General features: G+C 49.2%; 2 protein-coding genes across 3 annotated transcripts in view; both read right to left on the reverse strand.

Annotated features, from left to right (window-relative positions):
• n4bp3 (NEDD4 binding protein 3) overlaps window positions 1–27,365 on the reverse strand; it is a 170,826-nt gene that overhangs the window by 21,374 nt on the left and 122,087 nt on the right. The gene's annotated exons all lie outside the window — the stretch shown is intronic.
• Window positions 4,350–27,365, reverse strand: part of LOC147113987 (uncharacterized) — an 89,452-nt gene continuing 66,436 nt past the window's right edge. Inside the window, exons 3-4 of the mRNA XM_085996178.1 lie at window positions 5,830–6,013; window positions 4,350–5,670 (exon numbers count right to left, since the gene is read on the reverse strand). Of these exons, the coding sequence (XP_085852304.1) occupies window positions 4,652–5,670; window positions 5,830–6,013 (1,203 nt within the window). The 3' untranslated portion in view covers window positions 4,350–4,651. The remainder of the gene's footprint in view (window positions 5,671–5,829; window positions 6,014–27,365) is intronic.

The raw sequence follows: 27,365 nt of genomic DNA on the forward strand, positions 1-27,365 counted from the left end.
CACTTCCCACAGACGCGTTTGTCGAGTCAACACCTGGTGCATGACACTCCAACATCTGGCAGCAATGACATCACCTCCCCTTCCTGTGCTGACATTTTTAGATTTAGCTTCTACTTTAAAACTTGTATTACTTATGTAGATCAGCTAGTCCACTTTGCGCCTCCATTCCCCCTCTGCGCTCAATTTCACCAAATTTGCATTTAGAAGTCTTCATTCTGTGTTCCCACCTCACTCGGATGCGATCTCGGCTCTCAAAGCCAAGAGAAATTATCTGCTCCCTATTCCTTAATTCAGTGTTTGTCTGATGGCAAAAAAAGTAAATGTTCTCATCACAATAGGGATTAATAAATCACATCCCAAATCATTATAATCCAGGATCCCTGTTGCCAATCATCAAAGCTCAGGTGAATAAGAAGCTGTTGTAATAATAGTCCCAAAACCCATTACTCAGTTAACAATTTGCTTCAGAACAAATTAGTCAAATTGTGACACTCAATCTCATGATCCAGAAATAGATTCTCTCAATGCCAACATTAGAGCAGTTAACGCTTGACATTTCTGGAGTGCTTGGTAGGACATAGAACCTGGCAGAAATTTTTCCCCGACCACTATCCTAGCTGAGATCAGTTAACAGCAGAGACCAGAGATGAAACCGGTGATCTTCCTGATCGATATGGCTGAGTAATACATCATGCAGCACATTGATCAACCGAGCCATCACAGGAGAATAAAGCTGACCTTTTGTAGCATATCTGAACTGGATGCAGGTAGTTTTACAATGAATGATGCAAACATCTGTGATGAAAGCATATTCATCTCAGCACAACACTAACACAGGCATCCTTCAAGGAAGCATTTTAACCCATTCTATTCCTCAATGACTGGTCAGACATGGTTGAAACAAGTTCATTCTCTTTACTGATCACATTACTCTCTCCTCTTTTGAAGGAGGGTGACTGAATCACTGAAGGTAGGTATAGCTAGAATTGGACACAGCGTGGACAACGAGCGCATTACTCAGCACCGAGGGTCCAAGTCATTAATTCTGTTCAAAATGATATGACCGTTACACTGCCCAACCAACTCTCTTCTACCAAGCTCTCCTTACTCAATATTTAGTTTCTGGACTTAATCGTCACATCCAAACCGGGGACAAAAACTCAAAAGGACCATGGAAACACTGGAGAAGGCAAATCATCAAGAAAGCTTAACCACACTGGTCACTATCAGCAATTTCATGGTTTCATGTGTGTCTCTCCAATCACAGAATATTGTCACCTGTTTTGACAGTATAGTCCAAACCAGTAGAATAGACAAGGATGGGCTACTACAGTCAGAATGCTCTCTCCAGCATAAGATATGATGGCGCTATCATTCCTCATACCCACTGCCCATATTAAAGCAGGCCAAGGCTTTATACCAGAAGCAGAAGAACTGCATCACAACATTCTGCGTCAGCACAGCTTCTCGTCATTATCTTGGCTCTGGAACATTCTCCTAGACAGAAATGCCCGAAAATTCATCCCTTGCGTCTAGAAATTCAAATACACAACCACATGCTAAAGAAGGTTTGCTAAGGTGGCAGAAAATCTTTTGACTGCCCATTGGAAAAAAAATGTAATTGGGATATTCAATGTGCTCAGAGGAGCCACCAGGATGTGATGGGGAGATATTTGTGCTTGTACAGCTGTCTGGTTGCACACCAATCCATTAATACATAAAAATCTGAAACTTGCGAATACTCTCACCACGGCCCCATTTCCCCCCCTCCCCCACCCCCCCCGCTCGCCTCCCACGTCAACAATCTTATGGTCTCTAAACAAAATTGCTAATTGTTAAACTGTAGATAGTTTTGTACAGTGGGCTTACACCAATAAGGAACTGTGTTAGGAATGTCCAACCTCATTTCATTCAGGATCATTACACTGAGCAAAACAAAAACAAAAGGAACACTTTCATATCAGCCTGGGCTAAATTCAAACCCAAAGTACAGAGGGAAAATGGCAGGCAACTAACCCATTCCACACACCAAGTTTCCCTTTAAAAAAGGACACTCGCAACATTTAATAATTAATGTTCACATCTTGCTGCAAATGTTTGTTGAAATCAGGAGTGCTATGACATTGGAAGACTAACCAAGAATTAGTGATTCTGACAGAGCGAGGGAGCGGAATTAACATGCACACAGTTAAAATGACAAATCACTGAAGCAGCCTTTGGTTAATGATATATCTCTACTGATACTAGGTCAGCCCCCCTCACTGTCAACACTCGGTAACTCATCCAAGCCAGTTCCTCCTATTAAGTTATCAGCATTTAATGTTTAATACATTAAAAATGAAAGTTGAATAATTATCAATTAATTCTTTTTTTTTTTTTTTTAAAAAGGTGCACTAATAAGGTCACCAGCCATTTGAGACAACTGGCAGGCTGTATATGGAATCCTGCTAGATCTACCCAGATTATCAAAATTTACAATGGCCTTTGTTGAATCCGTAAATCTTAAGGTATGGTGTTCTTCAATAACTAGACGGAGGCTGTAGATTAACAATCAACAGGTGTTTACTGGAGGAGGGTAGTCTAAAGACTAAGGCCTAGAAATTCAGTTGGCTGCGCCAGGCGCTAACGCCAAAAAAGGGCTATATTTCCGTCGATAAAGCCTTAGCGCCGGAATGCAGACCGATCTGCGCCGACGCCCAAATTCATTTGAGATTTAGCGCTGGCGCAAAGTGTTAGCGCCCGCTCGGGTGCGCGCGCAGCTTATGACGTCATATCCTCGCGCAACGCTGTTTTAGCACCCCAACCCGGAAATTGAGTGGCGCCCGCCCAATGTGGGCGTGGCGCTATTAGGAATTGTAAAATGGAACGTTGCAGAGGCCCTGTGGGCCTCGGGGAGCGCAAATTAAAGGGCACCTCCACTGACCTATAAAGCCCAGCCATTTTGCTGCAATGACTTCACTGCTTTGGATTTCTACACAGAGAACAAGGGACAGAAATTCCAGATTTGGGACAAGATAGGAGAGGTCTTTCTGGCTTCTGGCCAGTGCTTTGACATTTGACTCTTGCTGATTTCACTGTTGCGACCTTGATTATGGGGGCTGCATGGGGGGCCAACATTGAGTTGCAGCATTATGTGCGGAGGGCTCGCAGACGCTGTGAGAGACGGGCAGCCATGCGTAGACACAGAAGGGCCATCAGGCGTCGCCAACGTAGGCCTTACGCACCCAGGCAATACCGGCAGCAGGTGTCCTATGTCACCATGTCTGCGGCACTTTGTGTAAAGAGGCTGCGCTTCAGAAGGGAGGTGGTTGGAGAGATCTGCCAGCTGCTTCACGCAGATTTGCAGCCACAGCTCATGTCCAGGACGTCTCTCTCGGTAGAAGTGAAGGTCACGGTGGCTCTCAGCTTTTATGCAAGCGGCTCGTTCCAAGCCGCTGCTGGGGACATCGCGAACATCTCCCAGTTCGCCGTACATCGCTGCATCCGGCAGGTCACCGATGCACTGTTCGCGAGGAGACACCAGTTCATCTCCTTCCCCATGACCCAACAGAGGCAGCAGCAGCGTGCAGTGGGATTTGGCAGGATCGCGGGCTTCCCCATGGTGCAGGGCGCCATTGACTGCACGCATGTGGCTATGCGCGCACCTATAGACAATCCCGAGGTTTACCGCAACCGCAAGGGCTACCATTCCCTCAATGTGCAGCTGGTGTGTGACCACAGGCAGCGCATCCTAGCTGTAAATGCCCGCTTCCCAGGAAGCAGCCACGATGCTTTTATCCTGCGTCAGACTACTGTGGCTGACATGTTCCAGGCACAGCCTCCACCAAGGGGATGGCTTATCGGGGACAAGGGCTACCCTTTATGCACATGGCTCATGACCCCGCTCCACGCGCCCAGGACCCCAGCGGAGGACTCATACAACGAAAGCCATCAAGCAACAAGGAACGTCATAGAGCAAACCATAGGCATCCTCAAGCAACGCTTCCGCTGCCTGGATCGCTCCGGCGGCTCTCTACAGTATTCGCCGGATAGAGTGTCCCAGTTCGTCGTCGTGTGCTGCATGCTGCACAACCTGGCTATCCGCCGGACGCAGGCACTGCCACCTGACATTGCACCACCACCTGAGGAGGACGAGCAGGAGGACCATCAGGAGGAGGAGGGGGAGGAGGAGGAGGAGCAGGCCAGGAGGGGGCCAGAAGGCCCAAGGGCCGTACGCCGGGGGCTTATTGCTCGACACTTCTAGGCCCGCTGTGAGGGAATGGCCTGTGGGAATGAGCGCACCTGAAGGCAGCCGCTCCGGAAGCCGTCAGCCGGTTAACGCAGCAAACACTTGAAACATGACACCTGGACAAGCTGAATAAATAAAAACCTTTATTTAACAAACTGAGGCCCCTTCCCACATGAAACTCAAAAACACAGAACACACCCAAAAAACAGTCACAAACATATGTCACTCCCCCAACCTGGGGAGGACTAACAAAAGTTGGCCATCCACATGGCCTTCAACATTGGCCGTAACAAAAAAAGGGCCCCCCTCGCCAACAGAAAGACCCCCATAAAAACACAAAATGCCTTCAATTTCGGCCATCCACAAAAATCAGGCCCCAAAACACAATCCCCCCCATATATACAATGCCGCAGAGACCACACTCTAGCGGCTGTGCCGAGAGGGCGAGTCCTTAGAGAGCCTTCCCCGGCCCCTGCCCGGCCTACTGCTCCGCCTCAACGTGGGCCCTGTGGCGGCCTCAAGGCTGGGGGAAGGCTCATGAGGGCCCCCATGCGTCGCGACAGATGGCCTTGGGGGTTGGCCAACACGACGCACGTCCCGGGAGGGGCCGGCTGCTGACTGGTTCGGCTGTGGCTGGCCAGCATCAATGGCAGCAGCAGCTCCTCGCACCCTGGCTGGGGGAGTGGCAGTGTCGGATGCTCCAAGGGGGGCAAGCTGGCTGCTGCCAGGCGCGCGAGGCTCAGCAGACACAGTGGCAGTCGTCCGGCCTGGCAGTTCAGCTGGCGCAGCTATGTGCTGGAGGCCAGGCCGCTGTGTTGCAGCAGGGCGGCGGGTGCGGGTGCGACGCCTCTGCGTCAAAGCGAGTGTGGCAGAAGTCAGTGACCGCACTGCCCGGGTATGTGCCTCCAGCTGCTGTGACAGTGTTTCGAGGGAACCACCTCTCTGGCGACTCTCCTCCTGCAGTGCCGCGAGTAGTTCGACCCCCCTGGCGTGCGCTGCGGCCAGTTGCTCCACCCCCCTGGCCTGTGATTGGCCGAATGCTGCCACACTCTGAGCCAGGGACTCGATGGCGTGCGGCATCTGCTGCACAACCCCCATGAACTCATGGTGGCGCCGGTCAGACGCCACCGAGATCTCTTGCAGGAGGCGCACCTCCTGGCCGAGGCCACTCTCCGGACTGGAGAGAGGACTCTGCAGCTGGGGAGAAGCCGGCCGAGCTGGCCGACCCCTGCCGCCTGCCTGGACCCCACTGCAAGCAGGATCTGCCCTCCCCTGCAACACCTCCCCCTGGCTCTCCTGCATGCCAGACGTCCCCCCTTCATTGCCATCCCCTGGCACGGCTGAGGGCTCGCCCGATGGCCCGGCTTCCTCCTCGTCCTGGACGTCCTCCTCCTCCAAGGGCCTGGCACCCGGCGCCTCAGGGACCACCTCCTCCTCAGCAGCTGAAAGCAGGAAGGCACAAGAGTAGCTTTAAAGTGAGGACAGGGCGTCAGCGAGGGACGCCTGAGCGGTGGCATTATGCGCATTTGTCCGTCAGTGGGAAAGGATTTAGATCGGAAGCACTTGGGCAACGAGAGAGCTGCAAGCGGTCATCTCCTTACCAGTGGCTTCCAGCACAGGGTCGGCATCCCCGATGGCTACAGGGCCAGTCACCCGGGGACGCAGGAGTCCAGCGACGCTCTCCTCCAGAGCACTTAGAGCCTGGTAGTGGGGCCGTCCACCACCGGTCTCCAGCCGGCTGCGCGCATTTCTTGCCAGCTTGGCCTGCAAGAGAAAGGACGGACTCTAAGTACAGTGTGGTGCCCTGTTGCTGTGTGTACTGCCTCCCATGGTGGAATAGCCTGGCCAGTGTGGTCAGTGCAGAAAGTGCTGCTGATGATCATGCCAGTGGCATTGCTGCGTGAGGAGGGCTGCCCATTATGCCTTTGAGGTCCCTTTGCCCATAGTGTGAGGCTCACATGCAAGGATGAGGAGGACAGTGGAAAGGGTACTCACCTTCACCAGCCGACAGAGGTCATTGAACTTTTTGCGGCACTGGTCCGCAGTCCTGGGCACATCTGAGTTTGAGGAGACCCTGCGTCCGATGCTCCTCCAGGCTTTCCTGAACTCTCTCCTGGGAGCCTTTCTGCCATTGTCCGGGCACAAGATGGGTCTTCTCTCCTGGACAGCATCAATCAGCACCCTCAGTGCATGGTCTGAGAAGCGCTGGGCTCTTTCACGGGCCATCTCCATCTGTTCTGGCGCTATTTTGTCCCACCAGCACTGTTGAGGCCTAGCAGCAGGGCTCCAGTGTGCAGGGCGTGGCAGCAGTCAAAGTTGACCCTTCCCCCTTTAAGAGCAGGCCGGCGTCAGGGTGTCTGCTGTCAAGCAACACATGACCGCACCTGCGCTGCGCCCGGCATCGGCGTTATCAGGCCGCAGCGCCGGTTTAGCGCCGGAACCGAGCATTGCAACGCCGGTTTCAGCGCTCGCCAAAACTCTTGGCCAAAACCACTGAATTTCGGCGCGGTTGCCTGCAGTTTCCGGCGGGCGCTAAATTTACCGAACGCCCGACTTTAGCGCCCCAAAACTGTGCAAACTGAATTTCTAGGCCTAACAGTACAGATGCCTGCTCAAGGCTTATATACAGGTGTGGTCACTGCCGGCACTACAGTATACAGGAGCTGTAAAAGTAGTTCTCTCTTAAAGGTACATACACTACAATTCCTCCCCTTTTAGATTAACAGTACCCATAACATTCAAATAACAGTTAACACTTTAACATGCACATTTAACTGAAATAGTCCATTTATAGATTCAGTCTTTGGGGCGGCTTCCTGATCCTTTCTGGATAGCGCCTTTCCTGAGTGTCCTGTTCTTGGTGCGGAGGCAATTCTGGCCTCCTTTCGTCAGTTAGTTCATCAGTTTCCGCTGCTACTATTTCTGGGGTAGATGCTACCGGTATGTCGGGTTCATCCCCAGATACGCGAGACATGGGGTTGACTCATTCCTGTGACGCTAGGATCTGGTCGACGTGGCGTCTCACAATGTTCTCCCCGACATCCACTGTGTACATTAGTGACACCTGCCGTGTGCATATCGTTCCGGGTTGCCATTTCTCTGTTCGGTAGTCGCGGGCCAAGACTGGTTGTCCTACATTGAAGCTCCTTGTCAGCTTCTCATTGATGTGCTGGAATTGCTTATCCTCAACATTTCTTCGCACATTTGGTCTGAGCAAATCCAGACGAGATCTCAACCTTCGGTTAAAGAGCATCATGGCCGGGGTCTGGTTGGTAACTGCATGTGTCGCATTTCTGTAAGCTAACAGGAAATTGTCCACCTTATGCTGGAGTGGAATGTCATCATCGCACATGGCCCTTATCGTCTTTTTAAAGGTTTGTACGAACCTCTCAGCCAATCCATTTGTGGCTGGATGATACGGGGCGGATGCGTAATGCCTTACCCCATTCCTTCTCATAAATTTCCGAAACTCTTCGGACACAAACTGTGGTCCATTATCAGTGCAAATCTGCTCTGGCAAGCTGTTCCTGGCAAATATGGTCCGTAGGACTGCAATCATTTTCTCTGTAGTAGTGGAGGACATTTTGATCACCTCAGGCCATTTCGAGTGCGCATCCACTGCTATTAAGAACATTGAGTCCATGAATGGACCAGCAAAATCAATATGCACCCATTGCCATGGAGAGGAGGGCCACTCCCATGGGTGTAGAGGGGCATGTGGTGGTGCATTTTGGACCTTCTGGCATCCTGAGTAGCTCTTTGTTAGGTCCTCGATTTGTTGATCGATCCCCGGCCACCACACATAAGCCCTAGCAAGGCTTTTCATTTTCACCCCTCCCAGATGGCCTTCGTGAAGCTCATTGAGCACTCTCTCCCTTAACTTGGGTGGAATTACCACTCGGGATCCACGCATCACTGTCCCCTGGCATACTGACAGCTGTTCTCTTCTGGATGTGAATGCTGGCAACAGTGAGTCGCCATGTGTTGGCCATCCCTTCACCGTCAAATCATATACCCGAGACAGTGTCGGATCATTTCGGGTCTCCTTCTCTATATCCGCGTTAGTTACTGGCAAGCGTTCAATTATCGACGAATAAAATATTTCGATAGGGTCCACTGCTGGTGCTTCCTCCACAGTAGGCAGTGGCAGGCGTGATAGCCCATCAGCGTTTCCATGCTGTTTCGTGCCCTTTTACTCTATTTCATATTGGTTCGCCCCTAGAAAAAGGGACCATCTTTGTAGCCGTTGTGCAGTCATCACCGGCATGCCCTTCTTTGGATTAAAGATGGAGACAAGTGGTTGGTGGTCAGTCAGCAAGGTGAACTTCTGCCCATGCAGATAGTGGTTGAATTTTTTTACTCCCCATACTAGGCTGAGGGCCTCCCTGTCAATCTGGGCGTAGTTGCACTCAGCTGAGGTTAGTGACCGAGACGCAAAGGCTGTTGGCCTCTCCAACCTGTCTGGGAACTTGTGCGACAGCACCGCTCCAATACCATAGGGTGATGCATCACACGCCAACCGAATTGGTAGTGCTGGGTTGAAATGGGCCAACACCTCTTTTGATGTGATCAATTCTTTGCACTTCTGGAAAGCTCGTTTACATTCGTCATTCCACTTCCATGGTACCCCCGTTTGCAGTAGGGTGTTCAGTGGGTGTAATACTGTAGACAAATTTGGTAAGAACTTATGGTAGTAGTTCACCAGCCCGAGGAACGACCTCAGTTGTGACACACTTTCCGGTGCTGGAGCCTTGACTACTGCCTCAATCTTTTCAGGGGACTTATGTAACCCCTCTTCATCAATAACGTGGCCACAATACGAGATCTGCTTCTGAAAAAACTTGCACTTATGGCGATTAGCTCGTAGCCCATATTCCTTTAATCTAGTGAGCATCTTCTCCAGGTTGGCGAGGTGATCACTGTCATTTTCGCCCGTGACCAGGATGTCGTCCAAATAACACTGGGTCCCTGAAATCCCTTGCAGGACTTGATCCATTGCCCTTTGCCAAATAGCCGGAGCCGATGCTACCCCGAACACCAGCCGGTTGTATTGGTAGAGACCTTTATGAGTGTTGATCGTGAGGTACTGTTTCGAGGCTTCTTCTACCTCCATTTGCAGGTACGCTTAGTGAAGCGTTTACCTCCAGATAGCGAGGCAAAAATATCTTCAATCCGTGGAAGCGGATATTGTACCGTGTGAAGGACTGGGTTCACTGTCACCTTAAAGTCCCCACAGATGCGAACCTTCTTTGGTTCCCCAGGCATATTACTCAACAACCTCTTCATTACAGGAACGATGGGTGTAGCCCACTCGCTCCAGTCCACTTTGGACAGTACTCCTGAATGTTCCAAACCTTCCAGCTCTGCTTCGACGGCTGGTCGGATCGCATCTGGCCTTAAAAAACTTTGGGCTTGCATTTTCCTCTATTTTAATCGTCGCTGTTATGCCTTTTAGTGTTCCGAGTCCCTCCTGGAACACTTCTTTTGCGTCAGTTAGCATTTTTGACAGTCGTCCAGGTGTGACGTCGTCATCCTTTTTGGCCTCAACCTTCAGTGCCTGTATGGAATGCCAATCTAATTGTATCTTCCGGATCCATTCACGTCCTAGTAGTGGTGGTCCTCCATCTGGCAATACATATAGGTCCATTTTTGGTATTTCCTGGCCTTTGTATATCGCGTTCACCCTTATTTTTCCTTTGGGGTAGACTTTTTGCCCCGTGTACGTCTTCAAGACAATCTCTGTAGCTTTCAAGGGTATATGTGAGAATAGCCGCTTGTAGTCCCTTCGGTTTATGACTGTTAGGGCTGATCCTGTGTCCAATTCCATTTTCACTTGGACTCCGTCTATCTTGAGCGTGACCCAGATAGTCTGGTGATCCTCCATTTTGATTACATTATGTAGTTTCAGACAACCCAGCTCCTTGCTTCTGGAGTCTGTATCACTTTTCTGTTCGTCTGAACTACTATCCATCACCTTATGTACTTTTTTGTACTTCTCCTGTGGAGATTTCTTGCTGCTGGTTTTCTTCCCTGACCTGCAGACTCTTGCTATGTGTCCTGCTTTTCCACACTGTCTGCACACTTGGTCCTTGAACCAACAATCCTTCTGGTCGTGTGTTGTTCTGCCGTAGCGATAACACTTCCCTGCTCCATATGACATTTCATTGGTGCCATATTCTTGCGGTCTCCGTTGTATCTCTGCAGCACCCCGTGCGGCTGCTTCGTGTGATACTGCCATGCTGAAAGCCTTGTCCAGCGTAAGATCCTTTTCTGATAGAAGCCGTTTCTGGGTTCCTTCACTTTGAAGCCCACACACAAACTTGTCCCTTAACATATCTGCTAGTCCCATTCCAAACTGGCAGTGTTTCGATAGCTTGCGCAATTCCGTTAAATACTCAGCATTACTTTCGTCTTTCTGCTAGTTCCTTTTGTGGAACTTAAATCTTTCTGCTATCAGCAGCGGTGTGGGGTTTAAGTGGTCCTGTAGGATTTCCACTATGCTTTCAAAATCCTTATCCACTGGCTTCTCTGGGGTTATTAGGTTTCGCAGTAAGCCATACGTTTTTGCACCCATAGAATTCAACAAAACCAGTGCTTTCCTGGCATCTGGCACTTCATTTGCCTTGCAGTACACCTCAATGCGTTCCACATATGTCGCCCAATCTTCGACTTCATTTTCGAACGCAGTGACACTGCCACTCTTCGGCGTCCCTGGGTGTGGTTAGACTTTCTAAAATGGCGACTCCCGCGCTCTCCCTTCTTCTCCGCTGGCTCAAAATGGCGTCTCCCGCGCTTTCCTTTCTTCCCGCGCTCGCCCTTCTTCTCCGCTGCGGCTTCAAAAATGGCATCTCCCGCACTCTCCCTTTTACTCCGCGGCTCAAGTGGCGCTCTCTCCCGTCTTCTCCGGGGCTCAAATGGCGTCTCCTGCGCTCCCTTTCTTTCCCCGCGAACGCTGCTCAGCCCTTGAGCCCTGGCTGCGCTCTGCGCGTTCTCCTGTGCGCCTCTCTCGTTGCCACCACTCGGTCCTGAACCCCGGCTGTGCTTTACCCTCTCTCTCTTTTTGTTTTCCGTCGACGCCGCTCGGTCTTCAACCGCCGGCTGCGCCCTGTGCGCTCTACCCTCTCTCTTACCCCGTCGACGCTGCTCGGCCTTTTCTGTGCCATCGGTCGGCTCCAGCCGCCGCTGTCCGGGAAGGGTCTGCGCTGTACCTGTTGCCAGTCTGTTGCTGGATCGTCGTGGCTGGAGAACCAAGCCCAGCTCTCAACAGCCTCCCCTGCGGTGTTCACTCTCTCTGCCGGATGACTGGGCGGTTGCTCGTGGTCGACGCCCGTGCTTCTGGCCTCGACTTTCTTCCACCGTCCTCCCGGAGCGAATCCTTGGAAGGAAATGCAGAGTTGCAGGTAGATTCGAATCGACCTCGTCGCCACTGTTGAATCCGTAAATCTTAAGGTATGGTGTTCTTCAATAACTAGACGGAGGCTGTAGATTAACAATCAACAGGTGTTTACTGGAGGAGGGTAGTCTAAAGACTAACAGTACAGATGCCTGCTCAAGGCTTATATACAGGTGTGGTCACTGCCAGTACTACAGTATACAGGAGCTGTAAAAGTAGTTCTCTCTTAAAGGTACATACACTACAGCCTTGGGGACCAAGATGGCCCAAGGATGGTGCAAAGGGATACCGTTTCCTGTTTATGTCCCTCTGGATGATGGGCATATTCATCAGTATTTCGAAGTTGAATTACATGCAGACTCCAAAAGTGTGCGTCATGGTGAGACAAGGCATGCATAAAATGGAGGGGCAAAGTGAAGCAAGATTTTGTTAGATTCTTACCAGATAGATATTAATGCCTGCAATCAGCCAAGGATAGAAGGAACGCAGTGTGATAGAAATCATTGGCAGTTACTCCCCCTCCAGCTTTCCCAAAGCCAGAGACATGTGTTGGTTTGTTTCCACAGGTAGTCTGGTCCTTTGGCAGTACATCCAAATGAATGTGCATCATGTTTGAGGCAGAACCCATGAGTTTCTATTGGTTATTCAATCATGGTAGGCCACTGCAACCAACTTCAACCTTGTCTTGCTCAGCATACATCCACACATGCATTTCCAACTAAATATGTCACAGGATAGCCATTAGGAGTAAAGCCATGGGCAGTGTTTCCCTATCTGTGGTGCCCAACCTATGCACTCAGCACAGGCCAGGTAATCCAATCAGAAACTTGCCTGGTCTGTACATAATTCAGTTTCCAAAAACAGATAAATATGCCATCATCCAACAAGAAATAAACACAAGATGCTATTTCTGAGATCTATACCATCTTGATGAGGTGCTCCTCTTCACTCCCTGTGGTATACAACGGCCTTATTCAGAGCCACATCTTAGTCTTTTGGCAGAAGAGGCAATAGAAAAACCACACAGGGACAAAGAAGGATTTGAATATACAAAAGTACAATTGCCAAGTTGTACCAGACAGAACCGAAGGGCCTTTATTCAACATGAAGTACATTGAAAGGATGAGGAAGACACACATGTGGTAGACAACTACTTATCTCAGTTGTTCAACCTAGAACAAATTAAAAATCCAGAGATAGGGAATCCTACGGTACATGTATTGAGGCCAGTCTGGATCATAACAGATCAACAATAATGGTTAGAAAGACTGCATAAATTATTCCAAGTATCTCTTTTGCAAAGTGTTGAGAAATATTCTACATTTTTACCCACAAAGTGAATGGGCCTTACCTTACCATAATGGTTGCTGACCAGTGATAAAACAACAAGGGAAATACATTCTGGAACCCAAGCTACACAAGGCAGGGATACTCCTGTAATTTTACCAAATATCCCAAATTAGACCATGGAACTCTTCTGGAAAAATTAAAACATTTTATTTTTCTCTCTTTTGAACACTTGGTTACGAGTGCACTGGGCTGGTGTAGGTGAATGATCCATTGATGTCAGATTGGGATTTCCAATAGTCAGGATGTGGTCATTATATTCTGCTTACAGTGTGTTCTGAACAGCCATTTGGATCTCATTAAACTGTTCATAAATCCATAGACATCAACAGGAGCACATACCTGATTTATAGGAAACAGCATATGCAGACACTTTGATGGAGACAGACTTTAGTTAAGAATGGCAAATCTCCAGCAGCAGCCCTGGAGTCGAATTTCCCTCCCTACAAAGGGAGCCATTTGGCCAGTATAATGCCCCCGCTACAACTGCTTGCCATGGGGAAAATCTTGGGCACAAACCTAGATGCCTCCCCACAAGATATGCTGTCTGATTCATGTATCAAATGTTAACATACCAATTATCCAACATTCACTCAAACTGCACACAGTTCCTGAGCCCAGTAAAAATGGTAAGTCAGTTTTAGTTAATGCCCAGCAGAGTGAATGCAATCAATCTTCATCTATGTTTCACCAGGAGACAGTAGCACTTTTCAGTCAGCTCATTTAAATCGCTGACCAAGCACTGAATTGGCCACAGTTCAAACATTCGTAAATTGGCAGTTTTATCTGCAGCTGATAAAAATTAATTTTGAACCAAGGAGAAAACATTGATTCACTAGTGAAAAAAAGATAAATGTAGAAACAAGACAAGGTCACTCAGCCCATCAAGCTTGCTTTATCAAATAAAAATAAATCAATTCCCTTCATTGTCATGTTGCGGGGCTGGGGGGAGGTTGTGCGGGAGGGAGAGAAGGGACGTATTTCCAGCATTTGATGTTTTCAGGGCACAGTCTGACGGGTTACTCGCATCTCCTGACAATACGATAATCAAAATTCACGTGTCGACAAGACTACGCTTTCAGAAAGAAAAACCATTATGTGACCTTGTTGCAATCAACCAGCCTGGGGGTGGGGAAGGAGGTGGAGAAATTCTGCTCCCAAAAAAGGAACCAATAAAAAACAAAAAAGGGGAAAAAAAAGTATAAAGGCAAGAGGAGGCTGCCAATCAGAGGTTTATGCACTGCGTGACAACTGTACAAATGAAGTTGTAGAGCTGAATTAAAATAAGGGAGTGAAACTACTATGCCCCAAGACGCTTTGCAGAGATAAGGTGGGGTGGGGGGGGGGGAATGAACCCTGAACCAAAGCATGAGATTTTAGAAAGGTGACCAAAAGCTTGAAGGAGGATTTAAGAGGGGGAGACAGGAGCGCAGAGCTAGAAGAGTTTAGGAGAGGAATTCCAGAGCACGGGTCCGAGGTGGCTGATCGCTCTACCATTGACAGCTGTGCTAAGAGAGGAGAGAGAAATACACGTCAGACACCAGAGTCAGAGGAATGGGGACATCAGGGGATTGGAGAGAACGGGGTGTAGGGCTGGAGGAGGTTAGAGAGTGACAGGGGGGCAAGGTCTTGGGGGGGGGGGGGGGCAGGATTTAGACACACAGATGAGAATTTTGAATGAGTCAATGGGGGAATCGGCAGCCAATGTAGATCAGTGAAGACGGGGGCTGCTGGGCAGGCAGGACGTGGTGCAGGATAGAATATGGCCAGCAAGGATGAGCTGAAGTTTAGAGGATGGGAGGCCGGCCAGGAGAGCATCGTCATACTTAAAAGGTGACAAAGACATAAATGATACTTTCAGCAGCTGATGTGCTGAGATGGCAGCAAATGTCTGTGTTGCAGAGGAGGGAGGGAATAGGGGGGGTCAGAAGCTCAGCTTGAGACTGAATAGGACACCAAAGCAGCAAACAGAAATTTAGTTTAAGGTCAGTAAATAGCAGTGGGCAAGTTCACTGTTTGGCATGGTACTTAGTCACGCAGACTAGGAAAGACCAGGCTTCAATCCGAATTTGGGCTAGGTTAATTGATGGTGGGGAGGGAGGGAGATGAGGAGGACACATTGTGAACCCAAGTCAAGGTTGTGTGAAACCTTGGGCGATTTTCAGATCATATCTTCCAGACTGCAGCCACATTACCATGAAGCTAAAGGACAAGAGGGATGGCTGGATGCCGTAGACAACTAGGTTTCTTCCTATTGGATGTAGCAGATAAAAAGTTAAGTTAGCAAACATCTGGGGGTGGAATGTCTGCCGAGTTGTCCCATCTCCCACTGCAACTTCAGTAGAAACCCTGCATTAAAAAAATGGTGAAAATTGCCATTACTCGTTACTCCAGGATTTTTCCAACCTTGTGGCAGGAGGATAGTAGATTCCCGACAGAAATTCAAGGTGGCCTCAGGAACTGAAAAAAAGCTTAATATTTCTCAAAAGAGCAGCAATAGAAGCAAGCTCTGGCTCCTCCGGTGGATAGGCGAGTCACGAGATACCGACCAGAAAGATCTGATGAAAGGTCATTGACCTGAAACGTTAACTCTTTCGCTCTTCACAGTTGCTGCCCGACCTACTGAGTGTTCCCAGCATTTTACATTTTTATTTCAGACCAGAAAGATGTCTGGTATATGCCATGTTAACTGAGTAAGAGTGTGACTGAGAAGGCACTGAAGTTGCCTTCAATGTCTTTTATCAAACAGTCTTCCAATATTCTTTGTCAGACTCCTGTAAATAACAGGTACTTGGGAAAGGGATTAGAGGGGCACTGTTGCTGCTTGTGGAACCAGCATCTGACATTAGCTACTGTATTCAACAACAACTTGCATTTATATAAATGCCTTTTAATGTACAGAATGACTCAAAGTGCTTTGCAGTGGAACAACAACAGAAACATCCAGTCAGAAGAGAAATTAGAAATGATGGAGGCTTGGGAGAAAATGAGGGCCTAAGGAAGGAAATTTAAAAAAGGGAACACCCTTTTTCCACTCAATCCCATTCACCAGTACATATAATAGACACATTATGAATGAGAAGCACAGCTCTCAAACAGGCTCCTCTGCAATGCTGCTTATGGACAGAGCAAATCTATATATATAAATCGGTACTTCTGTCTGTCTGTCATTCTGTCTGTCATCGCGTGTGCGTCTGTCGGGTATGCGCTCGAAAGTTACAGGGCGTACCTACGCGCGCGTTACCTCCAAAGAAAGCTTACGCTTCCGAGACGGTTTTAAGCGTATTTACGTTTCGGCCGGGCTAAAATCGCGCCCGCGGTATCCCAAAAACCTTAACATTCCGCTCATTAGCATCTCATTATCCGCTCATTAGCGACAGAGTGACCTCGAGTTCGACCAATCGTACGCCGGGTTGCTGGCGTGTGCCGCCGGGCCAATCGGTGCGTGTGTGGCCGGGCCTTATCCTTCTGAACCGAGTTGAGTCGCCGCCATCTTGATTCCAAACTTTTCCTTTCTTTTTCCCGCTTTCTGCGTCTTAAAAAAAAAGTTGCTTTTAAAACACATATTGTTTAAAAAAAAAATGATTTAGAAAGTAATTAACTTATCTAATCTCATTAATTTTCCTACCTTTCCCCGTTTTTCCAGGTAGGCCTAGAAGCCTCGGCGTCTCCTCTGCACCCACGCCCGAGCTAGGCACCTCCCGGCCCCACTCGAAGGCTGGAGGGCCGAGCCTCAGCCCAGCGCCGCTAGGGTGCGCGCGCAGCAGGAGCTGAGACGCGGCGTCTCTCTCTGGCTCGGCCGGGGGGCGGGGCTTGCTGAGCGTCCAGCGTTACCCTGGCAACCGGGCCCGCTGGCCGTCTCGCACAGCTGCAATCGGCGGTCTTCACCTCGGGGGGGGCCCCCCCCTCCCCCTCTCCCCTCCCCCCCTCCCTCCTCCCCCCCCTCCTCCTCCCCCCCCCTCCCCTCCCCTGTCGCTCTCTCTCTTCCCCCCAGTCGCTCGCTCTCTCTCTCTTCCAACAACAACATGCCCTCGAAAAAGCCTCGGCACCGCCGGGCACTTCAGCTAGTCTATATATATAAATCGGTACATCTGTCTGTCTGTCTGTCATTCTGTCTGTGTCATCGCGTGTGCGTCTGTTGGGTATACGCTCGAAAGTTACAGGGCGTACCTACGCGCGCGTTACCTCCAAAGAAAGCTTACGCTTCCGAGACGGTTTTAAGCGCATTTACGTTTCGGCCGGGCTAAGATCGCGCCCGCGGTATCCCAAAAACCTTAACATTCCGCTCATTAGCATCTCATTATCCACTCATTAGCGACAGAGTGACCTCGAGCTCGACCAATCGTCAGCGTCACGGTTACCCTGGCAACCGGGCCCGCCGGCCGAGCCAGAGAGAGACGTCGCGTCTCAGCTCCTGCTGCGCGCGCAATCGGCGGTCTTCACCTCGGGGGGGGGCGGCCGCGACCCTCGGGGGTGGGGGGGGCCGCGACCCTCGGGGGTGGGGGGGGGCCGCGACCCTCGGGGGGGGGGCCGCAACCCTCGGGGGGGGCCCCCGCCCTCCCTTCCCCCCCGCCCTCCCTTCCCCTTCCGCCCTCCCCCTCCCCCCCTGTCGCTCTCTCTCTTCCCCCCAGTCGCTCTCTCTCTTCCCCCCAGTCGCTCTCTCTCTTCCCCTCAGTCGCTCTCTCTCTCTCTTCCAACAACAACATTCCCTCGAAAAAGCCTCGGCACCGCCGGGCACTTCAGCTAGTATATTATAAAGCACAAAGGCATTCATAAAAACACCAGCAGGGACCAGCATCTAATAAAATATTTTATTAGAACAAGTAATAGTCAATTCTGTCAGATAGCCACCTGGAAGTTTCCTATCAGGCATCAAAGCAATGTTATCAACACCAATAGCAGCCAGACTCTAATACATGAAACCTCAAAATACACCATCATATAACCGATCTGGGGTGGGTAAAGAGAACACAGTATAAAACAAATCCACTTACCCATATTTTTTCTCAGCCCTCAAAACAGCTTTTCATTTACAAATGGAAGTTCCTGCTCCTTGAAGCAGAGAGGATTGTAAAACACTGAGCTCGAAGGTCAGTAGCACCATTATAAGTAGCTACTTCCACATTTAATCTTGTTATCACCACGTCACCTCAGTATCCCCTCCATAGTTCCAAATTTAGCTCATCACAAGTAATACGAGGCTAAGTGACTTTGTTCATCTAGGAGCTCTTCAGTCAAGCTAATTTAGAAATGATGGGCATGGATGCAATGTGAATAGAGACACTGGCACTTGAGACTAATGCCCCACAATGCAAACCAGCAGGCACCATGTGGGTAGACAGACTTGCAAACAACATTTCATATGGAGGGAATCAGCAGCACTACCAAGTGTAGAATGAACCAAAAGCACGAGCAGATAGACTAACACTTCCATCTTTAATAGAGGATTTATTTGCAACAAGATCATAGGACTGTAGCTATGATGTAGAAAAAGGGAAAATTGTGTTACGAAAAAAAGGCAAATTTTTCACCTAGTCTTCTTACAACTTACATTGTTTATTTCCCCCCCCACAACAGCTTTACCTAACACAACAGCTTCTATTTCCACAGTGCTCTTCATTTACAGAAGGATGCTTCATGATGCTTTGTAGAGCAGGGGGAAAGGGTGGATGCTAAGCAGGAGGGAGAGGAAAAAGCTTATTCAATTGGTGGGGTGGGGGGGGGGGTTTGAAGGCAGTGCGGCAGGGGACATGCAGAATTTAAGGGAGTTCCAGAGGGTAGCGGAATGCTGGCTGAACGAGTGGCGTGGAGGGAGTGCAGGATAAGGAGTTGACTAAGAGAGATGGGGAGTGCGTGCAGGGAAGTACATCTAGAGACTGCCAAGGTAGGGTGGGGCAACACCATGGAAGGATTTGAAAATAAGAGCGAGGATTTTCAAATCAACTCACTGACGCACAGAGAGCCAGTGGAGCTTGGCAACTGCTGGGATAATGGGAGTGGAGTGACTTCAGCTGATGGCAGATAGTGGCCTTTTGGAGGAGTTTTAATTTCTGGCTAGCGAGACCAGCTGGGAGAGCTGTGACAACAGTTGGGGAAGAGGTAGGTGACGTGCGATACTGTGAAGGTGGATGAAACCCGCTTTGGTAACAGAATAGAAATGGGGGAAGAAAATTCAGATCAGGATCAAGGAATAACCCAAGGTTCCACACCTCCAGACGTAGTCTGGGATGGCAGCCTGGGAAGTTGATTTGCCTTGCCAGAGACAGTCGATGGCTTCAGGTTTTGCCAACATTAAAGTGTTGGAAATTTCAGCTGGTCCATCTATTAAAGTTCAGGCCATGCAGTGCTGCCTTTGAATTAGATCTACCCAGCACTGGAGGCTGTTCGGACAGAGCATAGTGAGGGGAGCAGCTGAAACTCAGCAGTCTTAGAGGAAACGGACAGAGAGCGATCAGGAAGAAATGGAAGGGAGACTACAGACAGACTGGGAAATCAAACAGTGCAACAGGAAACTTGGCAGCTGGGAATCTCACAGCCGAAGACGTGCAGATCAACCAACCACCACAATTCACATGACTTACTCTTGCTCACAAACTTCTGGTTATCAGACAAAAAGAAAAAGAAAAAGCTGCAAAGTATAATAGACCTGATTTCAATGGGCAGCTGAGAGGAGCAGATCAAAGTCTAGTAAAAGATCAAAGCAAAAAAAGGGAGGGAAAAAAAAACAAGACTTAAACACATGACTAAGCAAGTCTTTGTGAATTTTTAAGTGAAAAACAATTTTAATAAACATTAAATCAACAGAAAAATTAAAAGAAAAAAAAGAACCACCTTAATTCATGCCCAACTGAACCAAACCAGCCTCAGGCAGCAGATTGACAGTCCACTAGCACTTCACTGCTGCACCACACAATGGCCGACCAGGGTTTCACACCTGCTATTTCCTAGGAGTTCCCAATCGGAACTGTGCTGTTCTGGTGAGGGGCACTTTCCCACGCTGAGGAGCGGCAGAGGAGAGAAGGGAAGGAAATCAGAGGAAGGGCTGTCCCAGGCTGCTGTTGCACATGGCTCAGCAGCTGGCTATAAAGCACCATTGGCAGGTCTCCAGTTAGGCTGTCTAGTAGGTATATGGTTAGGAGACTGGTGACTCCACAAAAAAAAGGAAAAAATCCAGTTCTCCCAACTCCCCAAAATCTCCACAGGGTCAACGTCACGCCAGTTACATCTGTATATTGTGTTGGTGCTATGGCTTCTACTTGGGAGCAATAAAGCAGAATATTTATTCCAGATAAAGCAGTCATGTTAAAATAGTGGTAGTTAATTCCTATAGTACAGAGTAGGATTAATCTCTGCACGTGTACAGGCGTGCCATGAAGGAGGGGAGCGGAGAGTTAACAATGTACAAGTCATTTCTACTATGCAGGGGTCAGAAAGATAGTTTCAATTTTCAACCTTGCTTGCTTTTCCGCCTGAACATTAAAAAATACGGACTTTGTAGCAGTTTGTTCTTTATAGTAAACCTTATTCTCGTTCTCTCTTTCTCCTCTAACCCACACCATGAGTGTTTGAGAAATCAAGCGAGGGACAACATTTGTAAGAATATAACCGGGCCGGGGAAGGAGGAAAAAGAAGAAAGAGGAGAAAGGCTACTTAAGGCTATATGGCGAGATCATAAAGTAGGGGGATGGTTGAAAGGCTGCTTTCCTGGTTATGATGTCCAGAGACACTAAATTCCTCTAAATCCAGCAGCGCAGGTGGCCTCACTGCTGAATGACTGCTCCAAGAATCCTCTACTTAGATCAAACTGCTTAGCTTGAACAGGTCTAGACTCAGAATAAACAGTTTTAACCTGTATTTGATTTCCATTTGTTCAATCTTTGCTCTCTATGTTCCTGACTGAGTTAGGTCAAGAACAGGACCCTAGAGTATCTCCAGAATCAACACTGAATTATTAGATTTTTTAAAGAGGAAAATACACACAATGCTGGCTAGTTGTAGCTGTGATCAGTCACAATTCATTGGGTTGCCAACCCTCAGGAGTCTCCAGGAATTAAAGACTAATCTCCAGGGCACAGTTATGAGCAACCCCAGAGAAAAATCATAGGGGCAATAAAAAAGTGTTACTTTTAAAATTTTCTTTGAACACTTGCTTACTAGTTATAAAAATATTGAGACATGGGAAAGAGGCTGTTTGACTGACAGTCAAGAATCATCCAATTGAGTAAAGAGTCTATTTGCTTTCCAATTGGCATAGGAAGGGGTCACATTGAGTGTGGACATGCCAGGTGACCAATGGCGGGGTGTTTGGAGGTCGGAGGTCATTTGATGACACCTCCAGGAATACTTTCAACTAGAGTTGCTAACCCTACAATTCGTAGCAAGCTTCTTTCAGTTTTTGTTCTTACATCTGAACAACGTGGTTTCTTCACATTTACTCCTGTTCTTGAAATCAAAGTGAACTCAGGTATTTGAAATGCTGTTTTGTTCTCTGGCCAATAAGAATTACCCCACCCCAACAATACAGGGTCAACAAGATTTCTTTCTCTCACTCGTCCTGCTGGGGCGTTTGACAGAGTCTCATTGGTGAGCCAATATCAGATGTGCCATCAGGTCACTGCTCTATAAATCTTCTGTCTCTACTTCAGAGACATATGCTAATCTGTTCAGCCAGCTAAAAGATGGAGGACAGGGAACCTGTTCATTCAGAACCCTCCCCACTCACCTCCACAGTATATAGAGATTTCACTTACATACATCTCACCTAGAAGTCATTAAATTAATCTCACAACCACAAAAAATGTGCAGCCAGCACATATTACAGCAAACTTTCCAATTCTTTTAAATAATTACTACTTTGGCCTGCTGCCCAACTAGTACAATCTGATCAATAGAAGTAAAAGTATATTAGATTGTAGCAGCCCATGCAAAGCTTCCTTGGTCAAGGTGTAGAAGCGCATTATCCAATGAAACAAAAAAAAGTGTTGAATTGGTAGAAAACTTTCATGATTTCCAGAGTAAGTGAGTAGAATGCTACAGAACCCCTCCCATAACAATCTAAAATTGCAGTTTACTCAGTTGTATGTGAGGTGTTTAAATTGGGCAACTGGTCAATACAAGTTAAGGGTCTTCACCAAACATGAACCAGTCCCCTCTCTTTAGAGATGCTGACAAACCTGCTGTATAATTCCAGCATTTTCAGTTTTTTTTTTTCCTTTTCGCCTAATTGATATTTTAGAAGTCGGTATAATATTGATGTTCTGTCTCTAACACATTTTATTTAATTCAGTATTTACTAAATGTAAGTTTTTAAAAGCCCAACATGTAGGGTAAACTGCACAGCAATCCCAGGATGACTTTTTAAATCCAATATGGAACAGGAAAGTTTGAATAGATTGCCCAATTTAATACCACGAATCCCCGTACTTTCTGATCTGGCCACATAGTCCCAAGTAGCCCGTCTCCTCTGCTTTCCCCACCCTTTACATTCTTTGCCTCCAGACTATGGATGACAACACCCACGAATTCCAGTCACTCCCAGAGAAGAACAAGTAATTTGGGGATTAGTTTAACTGTATCCATAAGCATTTAAAAGTAAAGAACTTGCATTTATATAATGCCTTTCGTGTACTCAGAGCATTCTAAAAAGTGATTCACTTTTGAAGTGTAATCACTATTATGTAAGTAAATATGGAAGCCGATTAGCACACAATGTTGTACAAAAAGTTACTCTGTTTTTGCTGCTGATGGTGGAGGGCTAAATTTTGGCCAGGACACAGGGACAACTCCTTTGCTCTTCAAAAAAGTGACATCCACCCGAGGTGAGGCCTCCATTTTGTCTAGAAGACGGCACCTCTGACAATGTGACACTCCCCCAGTACTGCACTGAAGTATCAGCCTAAATTCATGTGCACAGCTCAGGTCCTGTACTGGGGCTCAAACCAACACCCTTCTGACTTGGAGCCAACATTTATTATTTGGGGTTTTCTACTTTCCAGCATTACTACTCACCTGCCTATGAAGCACGTATGAAAACCTCAATAACCCTTCACTTCAGTCTTTGGTCACTGTCAGCCACACAACTTTTCTGCAAGTGCTCAGTAACCAGGAGTGTTAAGATTCTGTGCTTTTCCAAGTGATCCATCATTTAGTCAGTGGTCCCTGTCTCTCAGGCCAACCAGACCATGGTGACACCTCTGCATGATCTAATCCACAGTGGATTTTTACAAAAAAGCTCATTTAAAAAATACTGAATCTTTACTTTCAGAAGAGTCTGCTCAAGTCACAACTTCAGTACTTTGAAATTTTACTGTAATGATACCATGGGATCTTTTGAACACTCTTGGAACAGAAATATTAAAAATCAAAAGTTAGGGTCGCTGTGTATTGCAGGTATTCTCCAAGAAAACTCAAAGTTATTGATGTAATTCCAAGTTTCACACAAAAAGGACCCCTGATACTCATCATGTAACAACTCATCAAGTAGCCATGGAGAATAAAGGTAGAGCTACAAAATCATTGGTTTTTGTGCAGCGACTCAGAGTACTGTTGATGCGCCTCAATAACTTCAAGGCTCAAAGTTAATTGGATAAACTAGGCTTTTATTAGCAAAGAAAGATGCCCGTGTCTTCACCTAGCATTCTGCTGTTCTGCTGCAAGACAAGCCTGGGCTTGTCTTAAGTAGGGCCAGGTATGGGCGGAGCCGACACACCCAATGGGGAGAAAGGGGGCGGTGCACTATATACAATACAAGGTAAAAACACAGGAGCAGGCAATACAAACACAGGAGCAGGCAATACAATATATGTAGTTAAATACAGAGTCTGATGAATGACATATTTCATCACATTCACCCCCTCTACAGATTTAGTCTGTCCGGGGGTGTGATAGTCCTCTGTGACCGACGTAACGGTTGCGGTGCCGCGGGTGCCGGCTGGGTGTCCCAGGTGACCTCCTGGGTCTCTGCCGGGGGCGCCACCGGGGTTGTTGAAGGAGTAGGTGGTGGGGGTACCGTTGGCTGGTGTTCTTCCGGGGGTGATGAAAGAATAGTGGGTGGAGTGGGTGGGTAATAGTTGTTGTGGTTGTTGTTGTTGTTGTAGTCGTTGTCGTTGTCGCTGTTGTTACCGGCTGGGGCGAGGTCTTTTATGGACACAGTGTCCTCCCGTCCGTCGGCGTGCCGGACATACGCATATTGTGGGTTGGCGTGGAGCAGGTGCACTGGCTCCACGAGAGGGTCCGTCTTGTGGCCCCTCACATGCTTCCGCAAAAGTACCAGACCTGGGGTGGAGAGCCATGACGGTATCGATACGCCCGAGGTGGATTTCCGGGGAAACACAAACATTAGCTCATGAGGCATGGCATTAGTGGCGGTACACAATAGTGACCGTATTGAGTGGAGCACATCTGGGAGGACTTCCTGCCAGCGGGAGATAGGGAGGCCCTTGGTCCTTAGAGTTAGAGTGACTGCCCTCCATACTGTCCCGTTCTCTCGCTCCACCTGACCGTTACCCCGGGGGTTGTAGCTGGTGGTACGGCTCGTGGCAATCCCCTTGGACAGCATGTACTGGCGTAGCTCTTCACTCATGAAGGACGCCCCCCTATCCGTGTGGATATAGCTTGGCATACCGAACAGGCAGAACAGGCTGTTGAGGCATTTAATGACCGTGGCGCTGGTCATGTCTGGGCAGGGGAAGGCGAATGGGAAACGGGAGTATTCGTCCACAATGTTCAGGAAGTAAACATTGCGGTCGACGGACGGGAGGGGGCCCTTGAAATCTAAGCTAAGCCGCTCAAAGTGCCGTGTAGCTTTGATTAGGTGGGCTCTATCAGGGTGGTAGAACCGAGGCTTGCACTCAGCGCAAGTGCGGCAGTTCCTGGTCAGAGACCGAACTTCCTCAATCGAGTAGGGTAAGTTGCGGGACTTTATGAAGTGGAACAGCCGTGTGACCCCTGGGTGGCAGAGGTCGTTGTGGAGGGTCTGTAGCCGGTCCCCGGTGGCGTTGGCACACATCCCTCGTGAGAGGGCGTCGGGGGATTCGTTAAGGGTCCCCGGCCGGTATATGATGTTGTACTCGAAGGTGGAGAGCTCGATCCGCCACCTAAGAATGTTATCATTTTTAATCTTCCCCCTCTGTTTATTATTGAACATAAACGCTACCGACCGCTGGTCGGTAAGTAGGGTGAAGCGTTTGCCGGCTAGGTAGTGCCGCCAGTGGCGCACTGCCTCCACGATGGCTTGGGCCTCCTTTTACACGGAGGAGTGTCTGATCTCGGGCCCCTGGAGGGTCCTCGAGAAGAAAGCTACGGGTCGCCCTGCCTGCTTGAGGGTGGCCGCCAAGGCAAAGTCAGACGCATCACTTTCCACTTGAAAGGGAGTGTTCTCATCCACTGCCTGTAGCGTGGCCCGCTCAATATCCTGCTTAATGCTTTTGAAGGCAGCATGGGCCTCAGCAGAGAGCGGGAAAGAGGATGCTTTCAAGAGGGGGCGGGCTTTATCGGAGTAGTTAGGGACCCATTGGGCATAATATGAGAATAACCCCAGGCACCTTTTCAGGGCTTTGGGAGTGTTGGGCAGGGGCAGCTCCCGTAGGGGGCGCAATCGGTTGGGGTCTGGTCCGATTTCCCCATTCTCCACCACACTGCCTAGTATGCAGAGGCGCGCGGTGTTGAAAACGCACTTGTCCTCGTTGTAAGTGAGGTTGAGTTTTTGTGCGGTTTTCAGAAACCTCGCGAGGTTTGAGTCGTGGTCCTGTTGGTTGTGGCCGCAGATGGTGACGTTGTCGAGATAGGGGAAGGTTGCCTGCAAATGGTGGTCATCGACCATGCGGTCCATCTCCCTCTGAAAGACCGAGACCCCATTCGTCACCCCAAAGGGGACTCTGAGGAACTGGTAGAGGCGTCCGTTTGCCTCGAAGGCGGTGTCCGAACGGTCCTCTGGTCTGATAGGGAGCTGGTGGTACGTTGACTTGAGGTCGATAGTGGAGAACGCCCGGTATTGGGCAATTTGGTTCACCATCTCGGATATGCGGGGTAGCGGGTAGGCGTCTAGTTGGGTATAGATGTTGACCGTTTGACTATAGTCAATCACCATCCGCTTCTTCTCGCTACCCCTCACCACCACCACTTGGGCGCGCCACGGGCTGTTGCTGCGTTCAATAATGCGCTCCCTCAGGAGCCTGTCTACCTCGGTCGCGATAAACCGCCTGTCCTCCCAGCTGTACCTCCTGCTTTTGGTCGCTATTGGCCGGCAGTTAGGGGTAAGGTTCGCGAATAGCGAAGGCAGCTTTACCTTCAGGGTAGCCAGACCGCACACTGTGAGGGGCGGCTGGGTCCCACCGAAATTGAGCGTGATGCTTTGGTGGTGGCACTGAAAATCCAGGCCCAAGATCACGCTCACACATAAATCCTTCATAATTAACAGTTTAAAATTATTATATACAGTGCCTTTAACGGACAATCGTACCGCGCAGTAACCCACAATAGTCGATATCTGGGTTTTGTCGGCCATAGAGATCGTGCCCTGAGTAGGGACTATAGTTAGAGAGAGTCGTTGTACCAGACCAGGGTGAATGAAGCTCTCCGTGCTCCCGCTGTCAATTAAACATTTAACCTTGCACCAGTTTACCTCGATGTCCACCATCGATTTGGATAGTGGGTGCGGTCTGGACTGGTCCACTGTGATCGACGCCACTGTAGGGCCCTGATCGGGACAAGATGGTGGGCCACACGAGGCCGGGTAAGATGGCATCCACGATGTCTGCTCGCGAGATGGCGGACCCCACGAGGTCGGACAAGATGGCGTCCAAGATGGCCGCTCCCACGGCCGCACGCGGCGGTGGCGGGTTTGCCTGCGGGGTTCCCTCTGCACACCTTCCCAAAGTGCCCCTTCTTACAGCACTTACAGCAGGTGGTGCCTTTCGCCGGACACAGGTTCCTGGTGTGCTTCGGCTGCCCGCAGAAGTAGCATTTGGGGCCCCGATGCGTCGCGGCAGTCGTAGGGCTTCTGGGGGGGGGAGCAGGGCCCCGACGGTGTTGGGCTACCGGGCGGGGAAGATGTCTTCCAACATGGCGGCGCCCTTGGTGCGTACGAGGCGGCGTGGGCCGCGCGGCCTGAAGAGTAGGAGTCAGAGTTCTTCTGAGCCACATCCAGCGATCGCGCTGTGTCCACAGTCTGTGTCAGATCTAGGCCCGTTTTCTCTAGCAGTCTCTGCCGGATGTAATTAGAGCTAAGGCCTGCGATAAAGGCATCCCGAATAAGCTCGTCTGTGTATACCGTGGCTTTCACGTCTTTGCATTTGCAGTCTTTGCCAAGCACTTTTAGGGTGACTAGAAAGTCCTCTAGCGACTCTCCGGGTCGCTGTGTGCAGGTAGCAAGCAGATGCCTGGCGCACACCTCGTTGG

The sequence above is a fragment of the Somniosus microcephalus genome, chromosome 8 (genome assembly GCF_052327205.1).
Source record: "Somniosus microcephalus isolate GS21.2 chromosome 8, FLI_Smic_1.0, whole genome shotgun sequence".
NCBI classification, from domain to species: Eukaryota; Metazoa; Chordata; class Chondrichthyes; order Squaliformes; family Somniosidae; genus Somniosus; species Somniosus microcephalus.